Below are 23167 nucleotides of genomic sequence, written 5' to 3'. Positions count from 1 at the left end.
GTGCAATGCCGAATGTGTTGTTGTAAGTGGATGACTGGACCAAATAAAGTTTGGGCCGCGCAGCCCACATCGCTTGGTTACAGTGTCGACCCTTCCATCACTCCGAAGCCTGGTTGATGGCTCTTAATCTGTGACTCTAGCCTACAAAAATTCTTGCCCCTTTTGCCCAAAATTCAGCATAATGCTATTATGTTAATGTTAATGCTATTAGCTATGTACCCACTGACACAGCTGTGTTCACCTTCGGCTGGCACATAACTGCCCTTACTTCTTACTTTCAAAAAATTCAGAGAATCTCAGAACTTTCCATGGAAATTTTGTTCATGCTTGACCTTGGCAAGCCCCTGTGGTCCATCATCAAAATAACTCCCCCATCCTTCTCTCAATGGCTGACACCATTCCAACTGACTGAAGACCCTCGCCGACTCTCAGTCGATCAAGACAGTCTGGCTGCAGACCGTTCATTTCTGACGGCCTCTCACAGACTTTTCACCTGAGACGCCATGTATTTTAGAACAGAAATACACTCTTAGAATTTCAAAATAAAATTGGATTAAACTTCCATTTATGGTTGGGGTAAGGGTACCAAAAGTTAAGTCAAATATTTCACCTGAAAATCATATCACAAAATGTTTAATAAAGTTGAGTACATGGTCTGTTGACAGGATAAAAGCTTGTCCTCCATGAAAACACTCCAATGCAACTAGCATAGCTTACATAGCTCCGTTAAGTGCTTAAGCTACGTAAAGGGAGATACTTAGCTGATTGAGCTAAGTTGCTAAAGATATGCTAACAAATCATCTCTGAAAACTACATAGCTAGGTTCTCTACATCAATGTAGGGGTCAGGACCCCCTTGTCGGACCACCAGATGCCTTCCAAAAGACAAAAGAAATTTAATGATTTCAAATTGTATATTTTACAAAATATATGCATAAAATTGGTTGGATGTTTTAAAAAAAACATGATTATTTTGTGAGATTTAGGCTGACAGAGTCATTCTTAAAAAATCCTCAAAATACAAGTCTTTAATGTGTTTAACTATGCTTCAACTGCCCTCAGGAATAATGGGGTTAGCTTTAGTTACGTTTGCTAAAGCTTGGGCCACTAAAGCTAATATAGCTGCACTGGATTATATAGTAGCTTTAATTACATAGCTTGCCTATGTTAGCTTTAGCTAAAGCTAACAAAGCTAAAGTGAGCTGCCGTTTGTGTAACTACCTCTAAAACTGGTCTACTTAATTTATACCAACATAATTTAATCACTGATTAAATTTAAAAATCTGATCTTTTTTTATGAAATGTTTCTTAGTCTGTAATGTTTGCTATGTGGTTTTTGCTCAAAGGTAATGCCAGACTTTATAAATAGATGAGCAGTCTTTGAGAGTGTCAGAAATGTACCCTACCCCTTTCGTAACAATACCTTCAGGAGATTTGGGGGCATAATTTTTGATCAAAACTGTTTAAAGACAAGGTTGAAGATTTGCACTTATTAGGTCCTACTGATCCCAAATGTATGGAAGCCCTTTTCCACCAAAAAAAATAGAAAATTTTTTTAAAAGTACAGTAATTCTTGAAAAGAAAAAAAAAAATCCTAAGTCATAATTATGAGTTAAAAGTCAAAATTATAACATGAAAGTCAAAATTATGGGATAAAAAGTGCTTTGTGAGATAAAAAGTCATAATAATGAGATAAAAGTTGAAACTATGAGATAGAAAGTCATAATGATAAAAAAAAAATAGTCGAAGTTATGAGATAAAAAGTCATGGGATGAAAAGTCAAACTTATGAGATAAAAAGTCATAATAATGAAATAAATGGTCATAATGATGAGAAAATAAATCAAAATTATGAGATAGGTCGAAATTGTGAGAAAAAGTCAAAATTGTGAGATAAAAGGTCAAAATTATGAGATAAAAAGTCATGAGATAAAAAGTCATGATTAGAAAAAAAAGGTCAAAATTATGGGATTGAAAGTGCTTTCTGAGTTAAGTCGAAATCATGTGATAAAAAGTCAAAATTCTGAGATAAAAAGTCATAATAATTATCTCATACGTTTGACTTTTCATATCATAATTATGACCTTTTATCTCATAATTGACTTTTTATACCATTATTATGACTTTTTATCCCATAGTTATGACTTAGGTTTCTTTTTTCCTGTCAGATTTTTCTTTTTAACCTTCCATACAAATGAGTGGGAGAAACTAAAAACATTACAAGGAAAAGCTCAATTCTCAGGAGGTTAAGCGAGAGCATTGTTTATCCCCTCAGCATATCGCACTGTGTGGCTGATGATGAGAATCTACCACTGAAGGGGATTTCGCACCGACGCTCCCCGGGAAACTGATGACCACGACTATGTTGAAAATAAAGTGGTTCTCCACATTTACACAGATGAAAGAGGGCGTCTTCAGACTCACGCAGTAAGTAGAGGACAGAAAAGCCCAGAAACTTCCTACCGTTCTACTTGAGGGACATCAAAAAAGGGCGGGACCGTCTACGATTCGGCTGGTCTGATTGGTTGTAGCGGCTACGTCAACAGTCCGACGACATTTTTTTGGAATCTGTGCCTCTCCTGCAGAAAGTTGAGTCGCTGGTGTTTCTGTGAACCATCAAGGAATATTTTCTGTCGGTCTGGACGTCATAGGAGCCGAACCTACCATTGCTTGATAGGATTTTTCCAGTGCAAGATCCCTGCTGCCTTTAAACCGAGGATATTAATTTGGGGATTCTCGCAAAAATAAAATAAACGTGAAGATGGCACATTTTAATAAGGGGCCAGCCTACGGATTGTCCGCTGAAGTGAGGAGCAAAGTAAGTTTTCATTCCCATGGTTTTGTTTTTGTTCTTTCACGTTTTTTACATGTGAGCGAGTTAACAAAAGCTGAGCTGGAAAAATTGAACCCAAACCCCCTCCTTAAACAAACAGCCTGCTTCCCTTGTTTTTTTTTTCTCCCCATTGTGTTTTTTTCTTCCAGTTGACTAAAGAATAACCAAAAACAAGTCTATTCTTTAAAGATGTCGTTAAATTTCGCCATTTTGTCGCAAAGAACCTCTGATATTCCCGTTGTTGTGGACTTTCTAAACCATTTCAGAGTGATTTAGGCTGTAGTCGATAAGTAGGACGCGTCGTAAAATGAGCTCCCCAAACTTTAGGCTACTTCAGCAGAAGAAGAAAGGAATGTGAGCCGAGCTGAACTATTGATAATTCAGTCCCTCTTCTTGCTCTAAAACTTTTAAAGCTTTTCCCTAATCATTATGCAGCAGGCTACTTCAGTCAAATGATAACTCTGGGGTATTTAGTCCGACATCACTATTTTCCCTCGATGGTGGGAAAAAGTATTTTCCGGTACTTTTTGGCCAAATGGAATTAGTCTCTGGGGCTCTGTGTATGCAGCCTCCTCACTGAGCCAGGCTGCCTGGTGGTTTTTATTTATTAAGTTTGACTTTCGCAGTGTTTTCATTGTGTGGAGAGTCTTGATAGAACCGCATTCCATGTTTAGGGAGGAGCCCGACATCATCAGTTGACTGGCAAATAGAAAAGGCCTAGAATAAATCCTATTTATTTATGAAGAACTTTAAAATACTACAAAAAATAGAATAGTGCACATGTTACAGGTAAAGGAAGAATGACAACAAGAATGGCATCAAAAAGCTATAGCTCTATGTTTGATTTAAGTGAAATACATTATTATATCATAAAAACAGCAATAGGGCTGGGCGACTATGGCAAAAATTTAAAATCACGATTAATGGACGATTATTCCACCCCCAACCTCCTACTCTGTTTGTTCTGTAAATATTGATATAATTTTAAAACAAATAATCGAAGAGAACTTGCACAGATAAACAATTTATGGTTATTTATTGAAGCAGTTTAAATCAAAACACACTTCAGCTAAAATGAAAATGTTTTTCATAAAAAGTCAAATTTTCCAAGAAAAGTTGAAATGAACACCTTGTTTTTCTTGCTAACAACATGAACTATTTTTATACTGTTTTATAAAAAGTTGAATATAACTTTGCAGCTCACGTTGCACAGTTGTGTCCAGGTTTGAGTTTAGCAGACAGGATGGGATGTGTCACATGACTAGTACTTCTTCTTCTGAGTTTCAGCAAGTATGGCAGCAAGTAGAGGAACATTTTGAAATAATTGACATGGCAGGTTTACGTCGGTTAGAGGCTCTAAATGTGGGTTTTGATTATTTTTCGATTAATTTCCCAGCTCTAGCATTAGTGAAAAGTTGAACACTATAGAGCAAAATAGAATACCCTGTGGTTAATGATAGCTACGGGAAGGAGCTGATTTTTGAGACAGTAGTAGGACAGCAATCATTACAATAAATAATATATTCAGAAAAAACAGTCAAATTTCAAAAATAGAGAGTTTTCACAAGTGCTAAAACATTATTTCCCATTCTCTAGACCAGTGGTTCCCAACTTTTTTTCCCTTGATCCCTCTAAGAAAACTTGAGCCCGCCCAGAACCAACACCAAAAAAGTGATACTTTGTGGCCAAAATGAACATACGTTTTATTTTATTTTTTCAGTAACTCCAAACAAAGTAGCCCTAAAAACAAATTATTTTACCCAACAACCATTGTATGAATTATTTCTAAGTGTTATGCCCTCATTTCTGTTTATATGTGCAAATGTATTTTTACATGACCTCACTGCAGACAGAGTCTGCAGAGTCAGAGTCAGAGTCTTTGTTTTCTACCCCCCCCCCCCCCCCACCCCCGGAAATAATAACAACTCAGTCATCATTCTGTGAGAAAGCACTTTGTCTGCACCCTAACTGGACTTTCATCTGAAATTTCTGGGGATGCACTAGATTACATTTTTGCAGATATCCAATTTTCTGATATTTACAATATAATTTTAGCTGTAACTGATATTTTAATGTAGTTCAATTATCTGAGACTTAATACTAGTTTAACTGATTTTACAAATTATAATGGAAGAGAAATGTGCAATGTCTTTGATGATTAGACTCCATCATGATAACATCATGTACTTTCAGGATCAATGAGCCAAACGGCAGGAAAAGGAGTCTACACAGCAAAACCACCAGTGTTAGACTGAAATGAAAGTGTTGAATCTATATGTCCACAGTCTTGGGTGTTAATTTAACGCTATGGAAAGTGTTAATATCTTAACTCTCTCATACTGTCATTTTAGCACATTAAAGTGTAATTTTAACACAAGATTGTGTTATTTCCTTTCCTTACACTAGGGTTAAAATCAACACTGAAATGTTTAACATTGAGAAATCAACACTAATGTTTTTGCTGTGGAGACACTGGTGGTGGTGTTCATGGGGGATCAGATGAGGAGTAGACTTCTGAGAAGTTATACTGAGGTATGCAGAATGAAATCAGCAGGAGACCTGTGAGGATCTGGACTAGATGCTGATGAACTGAATGGAGGTAGCTGGGGTGGAGGAGGGTTGCAGTGTCAACTCTGAATGGTGCTAACCGTGCAAAAACTGAAACAACAGGCTGACTGTGAAAGAGAGAATGACAGATTTAAATACGACAGGTGCATGATGATTAGCTGAGCCCATTAGAGAATGAATGCCATGATCAGCTGATCACCAGAGCTGGGAGAGAGGAAGAAGGGAGAGATATGAACAAGTGGTGACTAATGATTGATTAGAAACAGTCTTCCTGCTTAAACTTTGCTGAGCTCCATTTCAGATCTGAAACTTCAGTCCTTCAAACCGACTTTAACATGCAAGGAACAATGATGAAAAGGAAAAAGTCTTCAGATGATGCTAGTCTGTTGGTCCAGACTAAAACTCCTCTAACTCATCTGTTCAAATGGCTGATACTTACACCTAGTATAGGCAGATTTTTATAGCCAGTTCTAAATATTGGCAGAAATTTTCGCGATCAGCTGGCAAATTGTACTGCAGAGCCCATCGCACCCTCTGTTGTCTATCAGAGCAGTTCCACAGCCGGCACTCCAGTCCGGCAGCGGCGCATGCCCCAAGCACCACACCGTCCAGCACTACACCAAACTGCGTCAATACCCATCGATCCAAAAGCTCCAAACAGGAAGTCACAAGCATGGAAAATACAACACAATGCATGGACTTATGATTGTAAATCATCACTATATCAACATTACATCTCATCCTGCAGGAGGGCAAAGGGTCACTGGGAGGTCAGTGGGTCACAGAGCTACAACGGCGCCATCGATGAGAAAAAGTTAACTTTTAGGACATTTAGCCAAAGAATTTTATACAAAACCACAGATCCTTTAAGCAACCATTTGCCTTTCAGCTTCCTAATGTACTCACCCAGTGGCGGAATATCATAGACTTATACTGGAGTGGATGATAAATGAACTCCAAAAGGTAAAATAGTCCACTGTTGACATATGATTCCACTGTGAACTCGCAGTTCTCCTCTGATCTCTACCATAGACTGTAGAAAGAATTGGGCAAAGCCTGTGTGACGTCAGCCATCTGCTTACAATGGGTGGACTCAAACAGCTCTTGAAGCCAATCTGCGGCGTCTTCCATATTAAAATTGCTGCCTCAACTGAACTTTGGATCAACCTATTGGCCCGCCCACTAAGCGCGACTTCCTGTCAGCTAGCTAGCTAGCATTCTGGTTCACAGAAACGTAGCTTCTGCCTGTCAAGCTAACTGTCCATCAAATGAGACGCACCAATCAGTGAGGTTTTTCTTAAATATAATCTAAACATTGTGGTACAAAAAAATTCATCCCCGTACAGTGAGAGCAGAGAGAGGATCTCCGGTGTTCCTGCAGCCAGCCTCAAGTGGACACTCATGGTATTGCAATTTTTTTGCACTTCCACATTGGCTTCATTTTTCAGGACCAGAGGTTGCCGCTTGATCTCTACCCACTGATCAGGGCTGCACGCAGCAGTGCTTTAGACATACTTCCATTGGGTGAGGTCACTAGCCTTTGGGTGGAGCAAACCCGTGGCACTTGGTGCACAATGCAGTCATCCTATGTGGAAATTGCGGGTGATGCTCATTTCTCTGGTGATAACTGGAAACCAGTGGGTTTTTTGAAAGTCTATCTGCTATTTGTTTCCTTCTGTGATACCATAGAAACATGCAAACTACAAAAGTACAAGATGGCCAAGTCCATGGAGGGGACCCTCCCTATGTATGAATAAAAGGCTTTTTCTAAGTCAATTAAAAACACTTTTTTTGTATTTAGGTGATTAATGCTTAATGCTGCTTGCTAGATATTACACACTGCACTTTTAAGCAATTGTGAAAAACTGTAAAGAAGAAAGAGTTTAAAGGTAAATTAAAAAAAATCCTATTAAGATAAGTTTTGAGAGACCAATAAGAAGAGTTTCTGACTAGAGATAAACTCCTCAGGGGACTTCCAACCTGTCCTTGTTTTTATGCTGCATTCCATTTACCTCGGATGTTGGAACTGGGAATGATGTCACATTCATCTGAAAGACCAGATTTTCCAGTTGTTTGCATTCCTTTTGCCACAACCACGATGAGTTGGGAAACGGATGGGTGACATTCTTGCGTTAGCCAGTCATTTGTTTTTAGCGACATTAGCTAGCTGCTAGCCAATCAACCATTTAAACAACACATTGCACAGTACCTCATTTATTAAAAGACTGTTGCTACACACTACATGCAACCGCAGGGTAGTGCTGTGTCTGCAATTTCTGAAAATGCACTGAGAAATGGCAGAAGGCTCTGAAAACTGGTAAAAATCACAGCTTTTAGTGCTTTGTGCCACCATATTGTGTTGTTGAGGTCAGGGTGCTCTGGGAAAGAACGAGTTCACAAGTTGTGAATACAGCTTGTGGAGATGTTCCATTTGCCACTTCCAGTTGGAAAAACAAGTTGTAGTTGGGACGACAAATGGAATGCAGCATTAAAAAAGGCGTGCCTGCCTTGATGACTTGTGTCAAGCGACCTGGTTCTCAACTCATCTGGCCTCATATTAGGAATGCAACAATCATGGATCTCGATGGCGTGATTATAGTCCGAGAAATAATCTCAGTTTACCGACTGTCGGGATTATTTCACATTAATTTCTGAATTGTTCCTGCTTGTGTTGTGCAACAATGGCAGGTTCCATCCAGCTGCAAGTTCACATTCAGAAGCTTATAAAAAGTTACGCAGTACTTTAGCAGAATAATAAAAAATATATATCTAATTGTGATGATTTTTACTCGTATTGTGAGTTTAAAATAGCGCAGTATCAGAAGTATAAGCTGCACTATTGTACAGTTTTCACCTTTTTTTAAACATGCAAAATGCAATGCCTGGGAATAACATGAACATGTTGGCTGTTTTACAAAGTTCTTGATAAATTATCATGAGAAAACTAGCCTTTTATCCCAAGATAGCCACAAAAATAAGTAGAGATCTTGTTCTCTTTATCATGGCCAAACTGAGTAGGTTCCCAAAGATAAGATGTTTGCTTCGGGAGTTGTTTATCAGATGTTTGCCCCATTTTTCAGGCACACTTTTAGGAAAACAACTTAATCATTTTGAGGTCCCAAGCCACCAGCTGAGAACCACAGGCCTAGATCACAACTAAATTTAAATGTTATTTAAATGAGGCAGAGGAACATGGGAAATTGGAAGAATTATGGAAACATGCTGGGGTTGTTGGAAATGTCTGAGGGATGAAATCATCACAATGTCTGCCATCAAGTCCACGTTCTCACAGTGTCCAGCATAGTGTGCATCGTTGTTCTACAGTGCATGGTTCTTGTGTGCATTATGAAACTGGAATACAGCTCTGCTAAGAGAGGATTTTTTTTTTAAAGAGAACTTGATTAGCACCAGGATATTGTCTTGATATTTTTATTTTGTTGAACATGCATTGTTAGAAAACACTTTATACACATTAATATCAACTAAGTAAAATATTGGATGTAAAAAAAAGTGCCTGCATAGATATTCACCTCCTTTAAAGTGACTGACTTCATTCAACAGAGGCCCAGATAATTGGTGCTAGTAGTCTCACAGTTGGTGAAATGAGGGTCAGCTGAGTGCAGTGAATGTGTCTCAAAGGTGCAGTCACCAGTTAATCAGTATACCTGGCTACCATTACACCACGAAGACAAAAGAACACCCCAAGAAACTCAGAGAAAAGGTTAATGAAAAGTATAAGTCAGGGGATGGAGATAGAAGTATTTCCAAGACATTGAACATGCCTGGAGTTCAGATAAATGCATCATCAAGAAATGAAGGAGAATGGACAATGTGTAAATTTTCCTAGATCAGGCTGTTCTCATAAACTGAGTGACCATGCACAAAGGAGACGAGTAAGAGAGGCCACCAGGACACCTCTGACTACTCTGAAGGAGCTCAGCAGCTGAGATGGGAGAGACTCTGCAGACAACAACTGTTGGCTGGGATCTTCACCAGTCAAAGTTTTGTGGGAGAGTGGCAAAGAGAAGGACACTGTTAAAGAAAACTCAGATTCAATCTAGACTAGAGTTCACCAAAAGGCATGTGGGAGACTCCATGGCCAGGGGCTAGAAAGTTCTTTGGCCTGATGAGACCAAAATGTGGCTTTTCGGTCATCAGACATCAGTGCCAATAGTGTTTGGCAGACACCAAACACTGCATACAACCTCACTGTGAAGCACAGTGGTGGCAGCATCATCGGGATGCTTCTCAGCAGCCATCCCTGGAAGGCTTGTAAAGGTAGAGGGTAAAATCAATTTAGCAAAATGCTGTAAAATCTTGGAGGACAATCTGATTCAGTCTGCAAGAGAACTACGGCTTGAAAGATTTATTTTCCAGCAAGACAATGACTGAAGCATGCGGAGAAAGCCACACAGACATGGTTTAAAGACAACAAGGAGAATGTTCTAGAGTGGCCGAGTCAAAGACCACACCTCAATCCAAGAGAGAGTTTGTTACTGGACTTGAAAAAGGCTGTTCATGCCGGATCCCTGTTCAACCCGAGAGCTTGAGCAGTTTTGCAAGGAGTGGAGTAAATTGTCAGTGTCCAGATGTTTGAGCCTGATTGAGACCTTTCACACAGACTCAGAGGTGTGATTGCAGCCAGAGGTGACTCTACTAAATACTAACTAGAAGGAGTGAATATTTTTGCAGCCACTTATTTTACATTACATATTTAATTCAGTTGATATTAGTTAGTAGAAATCTGTTTTCATTTTGACATTAAAGAGTTTTTTTATTGTTTGTGTCAAAAGAGCAAAGTTATATTGACCATGATTGATTTATAAAATCAATAAAATGGCAAAATACAATATCCATTGTATTGGGAGAGGGAATGGGGAGTTGATCCCCTGACCAGTGCATTGAGGATTGTAGCCTTTTCTGATGGACGCCTGTTTTACCAACTGAGCAAGATCAGCGCCAATTATTTAGGGACATTGTGAAGTCAGCGCTTTAAAGAATGTGCAAATATATAAAACCAACGTTTATGTAAGCACTAGCATCTATTTTGCCCTCTTCGTTCTGCATGAAGAAACAGACAGCTTGTAGCTGAATACATTTACTTAAGGGGGTTCAGGATTCCAAGATACAAATTCCTTAACTTGACTGTACTTCATGTTGTTTCTTTAACATACCTGTATCTAAACTTTTACATCTGAGTCACTTAGTTCACTGCAGTAAAACCTCATCTGTCAGAGTGTGCACTGACACACAAAAGGAAGAGTACAGACGGGGGCCCATCTGGGTTCAATTGCATAAGTGTGATCAGTAGTCCATGCTCTTCTCTGAACTGCATTCAACACATTCCTGGAATTCTTTAGCAAACACCCCTTCAGGAGGACCCCATCCACAAGGCCCTCAGCCCCCTGCATTTCACTTTTCCACAGCTCATGTGGCATCACAGTTTTGGACATCCTCTACAACTGGCTGTGCCACTTTTTCCCCATGATATATTTCAGGGGAAAAAAAGACAGTATTATTCTGGCTGCTGCTGTCATTTAACAGTCTTACAAAGGGAAAATAACATTATGTTGCATTATTTTTCAGACAGTGTATTTTTAAAGTGACTGACTTCATTTAACAGAGGCCCAGATAATTGGTGCTAGTAGTCTCACAGTTGGTGAAATGAGGGTCAGCTGAGTGCAGTGAATGTGTCTCAAAGGTGCAGTCACCAGTTAATCAGTATACCTGGCTACCATTACAGGGATTATTATTATAATATTATATATATTATTATTTTTAGTCAGTGATCATTCTAACTGACTGCACATCTTTATATGACTCTTATCTGAATAAACCAAAATCCTGCAAATACATAAGCTGGCTATTGACAGGGCAGATGAACTATTTTATGGGCTACATAGCAGCACACATGCTCAATGGACAGCTGGCTGGTATCAAGACTTTATATCGCAATTCTTATTCAGGAAATAACATATTTTAAGAGCAATAAGCAGCTATAAAAACTTGTATTACAAGCCATATTCTATCATTTTCAAGACAAAATTTCTGTGTATCTCAAATACTGTCAAGGTAAGAAAAATGTAAGCACTGAATTGAAAACAAGATTTTTAAGTGATACGTGAATCATATTTACTTTTGCAAAAGAGAGCTGACTGGGGGACGTGTAAAAAGACAAGCTGTCGATGTGGCTCTTTGCTCTCGTTTTAAAAAGAAATGTGGTCCAGTCCCGATTAAACTGCAGCTACCGCTACACCCGAGCTAACAGCTACTGCAGCAGCAGCTGTTGGATACACAGGCAAACCCCCAGACCGGGAGAAGAGGGAAAACATACTTTCTGTCATAAAAAGCTGTCATGATGGGTTTAACTGAACTCTGGAGGATGTTCACTGCCTGGAAATGCTGTTGCATCCCTCCCCTGACCTAAACGTCTCAATAACCTTTTCTCTGAGTTGTTTGAGGTGTTCTTTTGTCTTCATAGTGTAATGGTAGCCAGGAATACTGATGAACTAGTGACTGGACCTTCCAGACACAGGTATCTTTCTACTACAATCACTGAGACACATTCACTGCACTCAGCTGATCCCCATTTCACTTATTGAGAGACTCCTAGCACAGTGTGGAGTCCTCAGAGCTCAAGTCCAACCTCTGCTCTTTGGAACAATCTTAAAGAAAAAGAAGATGGAAACAAAAATAACGGGCTTTTTTTAGTGTAAATGTGACACTATGTGAATGTGAAAAGTTGCTTACGAGCTTTGTTAGAAAAAGTAAATATTTGAAGTTAATATTGAACAATCATTTGTGTACAAAGGTGACTGCTCTGTGCGGATGAAGAAGAACAAAGGAGCTAAAAACAGCCACTGGCAGAACCCAACATGCAAAAAACAGAGTGCCTCATTCAAATCACAGATTAATGAGTAACACACCTCCCTAAAATATTTTGGACCGCAAAGTAGAACAGCTTGAGCGGCTTATTGCGCTAAACTGAGTAGCTGAGGGTGGAGATGGATATCAAAGTGAGGCAAATTTAACCTCATCTGTGTAGATATTAGGCAGCTTGGATTGAAGCAAAGTGCCAAGCCTTCAAGTTTCAGTGTGATGAGTTGATATTTGTAGCGAGCCTTCCATTTGTTGAAGGGGAAACTCCTGTAGAGGAGTGAAACCTGTGATATCTCTGAGGTCTACATTGTGATCCTCAGCCACAGGCTTGTTGTTACTACTGTGGAACTCTGTGTGGTTGCCTCACTGAAAGCAGGGTTTGAGAGATAATGTGGTATTAAGATCACACATTGAGAGGCTGGTCAATGGATGATAATGAACTATGAAACAAAGTTATTACAACAAAACCCCAATGTGTTTTTCTCAATGAAAAAACGATGGTCATACATCCACTGAAAATTGTCTGACTTTTCCCCGTGTTACAGGGACATCCCTTTCCTCCTTGTTGTCTGCCCTCTTCCACCAGCAGAGCCTTAAAGTTCCAGTTATTGTAGGCTTAAGACCAGGGATGCACAGAGGTTAAACAGTTTAAATTTATTTATCAAAATAACCAGCAGGAGATTTAAAAATTGGTTTCATTATTTAGCTATATTTTTATAGAAACACGCTCTTGAAATCCGAGTCTATAGTGCTCTTTTAAACTGTAATGAACCTCCTACCACTAGAGACAGCTGTAGCTTCAGATAATGGCTGCTGCCTTCCTGTCTGAGCTTCCCCCCATAGATATGGAGACTGTCTAATGACCAAAAAGGCTCCATTCTGGTCTCATCAGGCCAAAGAACCTTCTTCCACTTGACCATGGAGTCTCCCATGTGCCTTTAGGTGAACTCTAGTCCAGATTGAATCTGAGTTTTCTTCAGTAGTGGCTTTCTCTTTGTCGCTCTCCCATAAAGCTTTGACTGGTGAAGAACCCTGCCAACAGTTGTTGTCTGCAGAGTGTAGTCTCCTTCTTGCATGCTCACTCAGTTTGTGAGGACTTGACCTAGGCAGATTTACACGTGTGCTATATTCCTTCATTTCTTGGTGATGCATTTATCTGAACTCTGGGGGATGTTCACTGCTTTGTATTTTTTTTGTATCATTCACCCAGCTTAGACTTTTCAATAACTTTTTCTCTGAGTTGCTTGGGTTGTTCTTTTGTCTTCTTGTTGCAATGGTACCAGGGATACAGATTAACCAGTGACTGGACATTCTATACACAGGTGTCTTTATATTACAATCACTCAAGACACATTCACTGCACTCAGCTGATCCCTGTATCACTAAATGTGAGATTACTAGCAACAGTTGGCTGGACCTCCTTTGACTTATGCCAGTGACTTTAAGGTGGTAAAATTTATGCAGTCACTTATTCAGATTTTATTTAATTGACATTACTTTGTAGAAATATTTCACTTTGACTTTTATTTAAGTATCTGTAGGCCTAATTTATTTTTTGTTTCACACAAGTTAGACTGAGTACTCAGTACTACTATAATCAATCCAGTCTCTTCAGCTACCCTGGACAACTATCTGCTAACCCTACAGCCCCATCACCATGGTAATTTACCTGATTAATAATTTTGTGAGTCATGTGGCTTTTTGTTTTGCTTTTTTTTATTATTCTTTTTAATCTTGATATACGAGGCAGGAGTAAAACTTCACTGTGAGTTCATACAAGGCTGATAAAGGCCCTCTGTACTACTACAGCTATGAACTGCAGAGAAACTACTACAGAGCAGCCATACAACAGAAAACAGTGCTTTCTGTGTATCCTCTGCCAGCCATTACAGTATAATTGTCAAACCTACCGTACAACAGAAACATAACAAAAAATGCTGCAATCACAGCTTTGAGTCTGTGTGGATAGGTCTCAATCAGGCTTGCACATCTGGATTCTGCTATTTTACTCAATTCTTCTTTGGAAAACTGCTCAAGCTCTGTCAGGTTTCATGGGGATCTTTCAAGTCCAGCCACAAGTTCTCTGTTGGATTAAGGTCTGGGCTTTGACTCGGCTACTTCAGATTATCACCCTGTTGTCTTTAAAACATTTCTGCGTAGCTTTCATTGCATGCTTTAGAGTAGTTGTCTTGCAGAATGTACAAGATTGGCCCCTAGGATTTTCTTTCATTTTACTGCATTCATTTTACCCTCTACCTTTACTGCTGAGAAACATCCCCACAGCATGATGCTGCCACCATCATGCTTCACAGCATGATGAGTGTTGTGAAATGCAAAAACACAACATTATGTCTGATGGCTGAAAAGCTCCATTTTGGTCTCATCAGACCAAAGAACTTTCTTCCACTTGACCACGTAGTCTTCCACATGCCTTTTATTGAACTAGTTGAATTTGTTTTCTTCATGAGTGGCTTTCTCTTTGCCTCTTTTTGACAAAAGTTGTTTGCTCTCTCATCTCAGCTGCTGAAGCTTCGAACTCCTTCAGAGTAGTCATAGGTGTCCTGGTGGCCTCTCTCACTAGTCTCCTTCTTGCACGCTCACTCAGTTTGTGAGGACGGCCTGACAGAGGCAGATTTACACATCTGCCACATTCCTTCCTTTTCTTGAAGGACAACCATCACTGCAACCCTCCACCGCTCTGGGCTTATGACAGAGTGGCTAGATGGATGCCTCTCCTCAGTGCAGAACATGTGAAAACCTGCTTGGAGTTTTCATGTGTTTTGAACTGAGGCGAGGCTTCTGAACAGCCACTCTGCAATAGGCCCAGATCTGTGGAGCTTCTGTAGCATCAGGCTGCAACATAAAGAAGGAGGTCTGAAAACTTTGGAAATGCACTGTATCTACAGTCCTGTTGGATTATAGATGCAGTTACTCTGTTTGATTCTGAGCCGATGCAGTATGTGCAAAACACAGTTGGACATCCATTTTGATCCATTTTACTCAAATGACTTACATAATTTAACAATACAAGACATCATAACAGCTATTGAAACATGTATGGCGGCTACAGTCTTCTTCAAACCTCCCTCTTTGTCTTTGGGTGGGGTTTCCTTTGTGAGCTGAAGACCAGTTAATAAGATGATCTTTAATGCAGAAACTATATAAAACCAACATGATAACATGGTTTGTATAGTAGAGCTACTGACTGTCAGACTATCCAAGTGTAGTTTGATAATGTAAGTTTCATGACATACTCAAACACCGATCTCCAAAAAGGCATGCAAGCTTAATATGTTGTTTTATCTTTCAGATTGCTCAGAAATACGACACACAGAAGGAAGAAGAGCTTCGCTTTTGGATTGAGGAGGTAACAGGAATGTCTATCGGAGAGAACTTTCAGAAAGGTTTGAAAGATGGAGTCATCCTCTGCGAGTAAGTAACTTTGTTTTGATTGAATATTTGAACTAGGGGTGCACCGATCGATCAGCCAAAATTGGTATCAGCGCAGATTTCCTTAATTTTAGGAGATCGGGGATCGGCCGATCCTTGTAAATAAGATCGGTGGATAAGATTGGTTTCATATGCCTCTACCTACTAAAATGTGAAAAATAAAAGACTAAAGGAACTGATATAATTTAGTAGTTTGGACAGCAGTGCTTTAAACTTTTCATTTATATTTGAGAGAACTACCTCATGTGCAGTTAAAACAACAAGTCTGTATTGTTTCACGGGTATTGTTCAATGTTATTCAATAAAATAAGATTGGAACATTGAAGGTGTATGCTGTCAGTTATAAAAAAATCGGTATCGGCCAAATCGGAATCGGCAGGTCAGGCTTTTTAAAGATCGGTGATTGGTGATCGGCCAGAATTGCAATCGGTGCACCCCTAATTTGAATATGGCTTATTGGCTTCATATTCAGCAGTTTTTATGCTGGTTTGTATCAACCCTGCCCTTAATTTCAATGACCTCCGCTCTTAAGATTTGTTCTTTTTGTACTCCAGTTGTCCAGTTGCATTTAGATGTCCTTTTGCATAAGTGGATCATTTTTAAACCAGACATCCCCCTCTTTGTTAAAGCTTCTATACACTTGTGAATTCCTGTGCTATTAGTGCAACAAAAGTCACCTAGCTCTGTTTAGGGTACTTCTACAACTGCTCTAAAGACCCTGTAAAGAGAAAATAAATCTGTATTTAGGTTTGTTGTATGGCATGTCACTGTGCTATGATCCCCTAAATCAAATTTCAGTAAAATAAAACATCTCTAAGTTTATAAAATTAGGCTTCAAAATTATGAAAAATGAGGCAGTAAAATCTGCACTTGAAGGGTGTGGGCGTGTCTGTTCAGTGAGCAGAAGCCACGCCCACTCAGGAGAAATACCATCCCTCATATTTAAAAAATGTTACAATCTGAATGTTGACCTTATGATCAGAGTGCAGCTGCCTGGCCACGTGCCAGTGAATAGACAAAGTTGATTTTTTTTTGCTCAAATCTCTGTTATTGATGCTTTAAATGATCCATAGACCACTGTGGCTCATAGATTTGGCAAACATACCTCACAAAGAACAAAAAAACATTTAACTGACTGTTAACTTTCAATAATTGTAGTGACATCAGCTAACAAAAGACTGTACTGAGATGAACTGCTCTGTGATTTAATTTTGTAATGTTAGAGGGGCGGGGTTATTCCCTACTGTGGGCTCGTGAAATCACCAGCCCACATATTTGCCCCAGCAAAAATATGGTCCCCTGGCTTATCCACAATCCCCCCAAAGAATCAGAAAAAATCCATCCCCCACCTTCAGAAAATGCGTGCTGAAACATGCTGTTCTCAGATTTTCCCGTCATGATGTCATGGGGGGTGTTAGCCCTGCCCCCAGGTTCGGTTGGCCCTTCCCACTTGGAGGAAAGTGCCGCCCTCCTCTCCTGATCATCCTCTCTGCTGGCAGCGGAGGGGGATCTGGAGAGCCACATCCATCGAGCCACAGCCATTTCCTGAGGGGGCGGAGTCAGACAGCTCATCAACATTTGAAGCCACACACACAGAAACAGCTCGTTCTGAGCAGGGCTGAAACAGAGGGGTTTTTAGACATGCAAAAATCCAATACTGGAGTATTTTTTTCAGCAACAAGCTTCACAGGACCTATGAGACCAAGATAAACTTGTCTTAAAAGGGTAAAATATGTGACCTTTACAACAAAGGAATTGCATCAAATATGTGGAATCCAAAGGAGGGAGAGCCATAGCAAAGAAAGACTGCCTATACGAGAAAGTAAACAACAAAGTCTAGATAATTTCATTGATCAGAAACATGACTCCTGGCATGCTAGGGTTTGGGAACTTTGACATGGTTTTATTTAATATCTCACAGCAAATGTGCTCTTTCTTACAAAAGCCGTCTCAACTCAAAAGATAGCCATACAAGCAACAGGGAGTAAGTGATGACTGTACTCTCTGATGAGGATTTCCCTTTATGTGAGGTTTGTCCTGTCAGGGGTACTGATTGCACCTTGAATTATGCTTGAATTGTTACATTATGTTCTGATACATAATTTATTTTCCATCCTCTCTCAGACTGATTAATAAGCTTCAGCCTGGTTCTGTTAAGAAAATCAACCTCTCACAACTGAACTGGCATAAGGTAAGACCTGAGATAGGCATAGACGTTGTTCTACTGTAAAGGAGTCACTGTAAAAAGGTTGCTCAGGACTCAGCATTATAAAGTTTTTTACTCATTCACTATGGAAATCAGTGGCAGTTACTGATGTTTTGTTTTGGGGGTTTTTTGAGTCACTTTACCAGCTCTAACACTTTTTTTCTGTCCCTCCTCTCAGCTGGAGAACCTTGGGAATTTCATCAAAGCTATTCTGAACTATGGCCTAAAGCCCAATGACATCTTCGAGGCCAATGACCTGTTTGAAAATGGAAACATGACTCAAGTCCAGACCACACTGCTTGCACTAGCCAGCATGGTGAGTCAACACAGTACATTGTGATAAGAACAGAACATTTTCAGTCATTCATGAAACATTTCTTATGTTGTACCAGCCCTTTTAAAACTATCTCATTGTTAGGCCAAGACAAAAGGTATGGATACCAAGATTGATATTGGGGTGAAATATGCAGACAAACAAGCTCGACATTTTGACAGTGAGAAGATCAAGGCTGGGCAATGTGTCATTGGACTACAGGTAACTATGGCTTTTATAAAGTGACCATCTAAACCAGGAGTCATCAAGTACATTTGCAGAAGGGCCAGATTTAGTATTGACAGGGACTCATGGGGCCAGACTTTTGAATAAACAAAAACTAAATAAATATTTTGGTCTGATTAACATATTATTGTATTAGTATTTTCTTTCAGTGACATCTATTCCTATTATCTATGATGCAGCATGCCACAAGGAGACAGGTCTGCCCACAGGATTGGCTGCCCCCTGTAAATTCCAGAGAATGGTCCTTCCCCAGTTGTGATTTAGCACCATTATTAACTCATTTTGGAAACTGTTTAACCCCTTTTCAGTAATACATTCGGCCATTTCTGCAACATTTGCCACTCTTAAACCATTTCCTTCCTCTTTCTCGCAAATTATTGCCCGTGTGCCACTCTTAAACCCCTTTTCATTGTTTTGCTAGCCTTTTTTGATATTTTTGCCACTTTTAAGCAATTTTTGATACTTTTTGCCATTCTGTAACTCCTTTTGACCTCTTTTCCTGCATGTTGCATCCCTCTTATCCCACTTTTTTGCACAATTTTTGCCGATTTTAACCCTTTTTGATACCTTTTGCCCCTTTTTCCCCCTTTTAGCCGTGTTGGCCGTATTTTAACCTCTTTTTTCCTGCCAGTTTTTGTCCCTCTGTGCCACTCTACAACCCATTTTGACACTTTATCTGGTCATTTTGCAACATTTCTGCTGGTCTTAACCTATTTTCTAATTTATTTTTCAAATGTTTACTAATAATGGCTGATAAGTAAAGTTTTTCTAAGACAGATCAAACATTCAGTCATTCTAAAGCTATTTCAGTAGTGATTGTTTCAAAATAAACCCTTAAAACCACAACTTCTTTCCCTCCTTTTCTGAATTTAAAGATCTTCCAGGGGCCTGACGGGAAGCTTTGGGGGCCTGATATGGCCCTCGGGCCGCCAGTTGATTATCAGTGATCTAGACCAGTATAAGCTGAAAAGTTCAGGCTCATGTTTTGTATTTTTAAATATAAATAGTTAAGTGCTGTAGAAGGAAATGTCCGCTAGTTTCCCATGAGAGTTTTAGTTGTAGTTTTTGTAGTGTAGCAGTCACACAATCCTGAAATCATCTATTAATGCTGTACAAGGCTTAATAATCTTATGTTATTGGATATGGTGAGATCCTAACAGTGGCCTTTGTTTTTAGATGGGGACAAACAAGTGCGCAAGTCAGGCTGGAATGACAGCTTATGGAACCCGAAGACATCTTTATGATCCAAAGACTCAGACTGACAAACCATACGACCAGACCACTATCAGTCTGCAGATGGGAACCAACAAAGGAGCCAGCCAGGTTAAAATCCAGTCCTCTTTCAATGTTGCATGTGTTTTTTCATTTTCAGTGTTTCACTCTAAGAAAGTTACTTTAGCTTTGGGACATTTATATATCTATATAAACTTAGCACACAAAAAGTAAGGCAATTTATGTTTGGTAGATTATTTCTTTATTAACATTGCCTCTCTTGGTGATAAATCTTAAAATGCTTGAAAGCCTGTTTATTTCCCTTTTAAATGGAGCCACATTTTGTGGGATGAGCAGCAGAGCCGAGTATGTGGATTTCATTCATGACAGATTTCCTAGATCTTCTCAGCAAATGCCAAACAGCTTATTCTGTCATTGAGTCTTGTTTGGTGGATTGGATGATTGAAGTCTCAAGAAACATATTTGCAATTTAACAATTTCATCTTTTAACAAACCGCAGTCTAAGTACAACAGCCTTGCTCCTCCTCCTCATTCTGGTCACCAGCATGATCACACAGTGCTGTGGGATGGCATCCCATTCTTCAACCAGTGTTTGTCACCAGTCAGCCAGTATGGTTGTGTTGATCACTCTGGCAGGCCCAAGCTGATCCGACTAGTGCTCAATGGGGTTTAGAAGGGGTTCAGGACTGCTGGCAGGCCATCTCCACACCCTACTTTTTATTTACAATTGTTCCTGACATGTTTACAATTTATGAAGGTATTTTCAGGCTGAATTTACCTCTGACAGCATCCTTCCTTGGACTTAATTTTCCCCTTTTTACCAAAGCGAAATGATTTAAATGTAGGGCTGGGCAATCAACCACAAATTAGATTAAATTGTAATATAGCCTACTGCAATTTTCAAATTGCAGAAGGTGTAGTATTTCTTGATCTGACCTGAAATTTGTCAAAATACCAATTGAAAGCTTTTTTGTTTTTGTTATTTTTTTGCTGCAGAGATGTTTTGCATTATATATCATGCAATCATTCAGGTGCCATTTTTTAGAATACTCTACAAAAAAATCCTACTTTCTTCATTTTTGTACTTTTTTCTTGTTAAATATGAGACTGACATACAAATGATCCCTCCCCTCAATACAAGAATTTATATCCAATTTTCAATATGAGTCAAAATTATCAGAATTACATATTTCTACAAAATAGTTCAGCCTTAGTTTAATCTAATATTGTGTTGGTTTTGGTATAGAATGTACAGAAGTGAATAAGGGCCACCGAAAATTGTTAAATTTCTGACTTTTTCTCAGAACTCTGACGTTTAATCTCAGAATTCAGACTTTTTTTCTCAGAATTTGGACTTTTTTCTCACAGGTTAACAAAAAAAGGCCTCAAAAATTTTTTTTCAGTAGCCCTAATCCTTCTTTGTAAGAAAGATTTATATCTGGTGTTTGTTGGAAAATACAAAAGATGAAGAACTAAAGAAATAACCATATATTAAATCACAATATTAGGTAAAAAATAATTAGATTATTTCCCAAATTGTTCAGACCTAATTAAATGCAATTGCCCAGTTGGAACCAATTTTTAATACAGTGAAATATGAATGTTCATTACTGTTGTTCTGGTTTCTCACAGGCGGGCATGCCAGCTCCTGGTACCCGCAGGGACATCTTTGACCAGAAGGTGGCCCTGCAGCCTGTGGACAATTCCACCATTTCCCTCCAAATGGGTACTAACAAAGTGGCATCTCAGCGGGGCATGAGCGTGTACGGTCTTGGTCGTCAGGTCTACGACCCCAAGTATTGTGCCCCTCCAACGGAGCCCGTCATCCACACGAACGGCAGCCAGGGCACTGGCACCAACGGGTCGGAGATCAGCGATAGTGATTATCAGGCTGAATTCCAGGAGGATGAGTACCATGGACGTTACCATGAGGACTACAGCTCCAATTACAATGATCAGGGTATTGACTATTAGTGAAAACCTCCTACAAAGCAGTATTAGAAGCAAAGAAGTATATACCATCAACTGCAGAAATGAGCAAATCTTTTGCTTTCAAAACTAATGTTCTTGTCTTGAAGCATACAATGTTTTCTTGAGTGCTTTCTTTTTTCACTTTTACTCTTTGATCTGAAAAAAGATTGTTGTAAGAAGTTATCGTAGCGTAGAAGAATGAGACGCAGGCTTACAGCAAAAGTGCCTTCAAGCGTAAATAGTCTTCTTTTTAGTATTCTTTTTATTATGTCTCAATAATGGAACATGTAATAAGTGGTACCTTTGTGACTTGATTACATAGCATCAGTTGAGACTGCTGCATTCCAGGGTGTGTTCCTGGAGCAAAACTCTGCTCAACGTGAAAGGAATCCCCATGTGTACTCCTTAGCAATGGGCTATTTAAAAAGGGCCAATCTCCTGTTTTTTTCTGCTTTTATGCATATACCTAGCCACAGATTTTGTCACTGGTCTACCTATGTATATAAATTTATATATTTACATTTAATCACGAGTCTTTTTTTTTTCCAATCCTCAACTAACCCTTTTTTATAGCCATGCCTCCTCATTCCATTACTTGACATAAATTTTACATATTTCCCCTTTCATTCCAAAACTGTATTTATTGCAATGAGACATCGTAAAACAGTTCACTGTCATATGATTTGTAAAAAAAAAGGATATGTTATGAATAAAGCCTAAAATTCTTTAATTCTAGTAGCCTGTGTGCCAACTTTGTTACCCTGATATCACATTGCAACAAGTTTTTTAATTTGTAAATAGCCTGCACTGAATGATGTTCACCCTTGTGCATTGTCGGGTGTTATGAGCAACGGAGTAATGCATTACTGTAATGACATTACATTTGTCAGTGATGCAGTGGCGTAGCATGCTACTTGCTGTAAAATAATATGCCTGGTATTTGTGTTATTGTAAATCCTCCTACCAAGTGTAAAAGAGGAGCATGGAGAGAAAAAAAATCAAGCGCCCTTTTAATGCATGCTCACGCAACATTCACTGATTCAGGTGAGGGGGAAACGGAGAAGCGGTTCAAATAAGGACATCTTTAGACACACAGAGATATGAACACTACTTCAGATTTGTTGCACATAAAGGACAAGCCCATGATGGCGAGTTGTAAGCTGTGACCAGGCCAGAAACAACTCTCTACTGCTGTGAACTCAGCATTAATACAGTCCACACACCTGCAAAGGCAGCCCGCTAACACAAAGCTAGTAAAGACCCACGGAGCCTGAGTGATGCTCAAAATAACTGCATGATTCCAATTGTTACAAGGCAGCCAAAGCTGCATTTTCAACATCAATAAACACTAACACTGAGAGACTTATGGCAGTATAGAATGTGGGGGCAAGGCTGGATTGACCAGAAGGGCAAAGGGGCCCAGGGGCTCTAGATCCAAAGGGGGCCCAAGCAGTAAACACATAACCATCA

The 23167-nt window shown here is 39.4% G+C and overlaps 1 protein-coding gene across 1 annotated transcript; it reads left to right on the top strand.

Annotated features, from left to right (window-relative positions):
• Nucleotides 1-2558: 2558 nt before the first annotated feature.
• Nucleotides 2559-22413, top strand: cnn3a (calponin 3, acidic a). Its single transcript, XM_041814629.1, has 7 exons — nt 2559-2816; nt 15589-15710; nt 17853-17919; nt 18113-18250; nt 18353-18469; nt 19670-19816; nt 21359-22413. Exons 1-7 carry the CDS (start codon nt 2760-2762, stop codon nt 21698-21700), a joined length of 990 nt encoding a protein of 329 aa, XP_041670563.1. The 5' UTR covers nt 2559-2759; the 3' UTR covers nt 21701-22413.
• Nucleotides 22414-23167: the final 754 nt, after the last annotated feature.

Source organism: Cheilinus undulatus, linkage group 19 (genome assembly GCF_018320785.1).
Source record: "Cheilinus undulatus linkage group 19, ASM1832078v1, whole genome shotgun sequence".
NCBI classification, from domain to species: Eukaryota; Metazoa; Chordata; class Actinopteri; order Labriformes; family Labridae; genus Cheilinus; species Cheilinus undulatus.
Note: the sequence above shows the minus strand (reverse complement) of the source record. Positions and strands in the feature narration are given on the sequence as shown.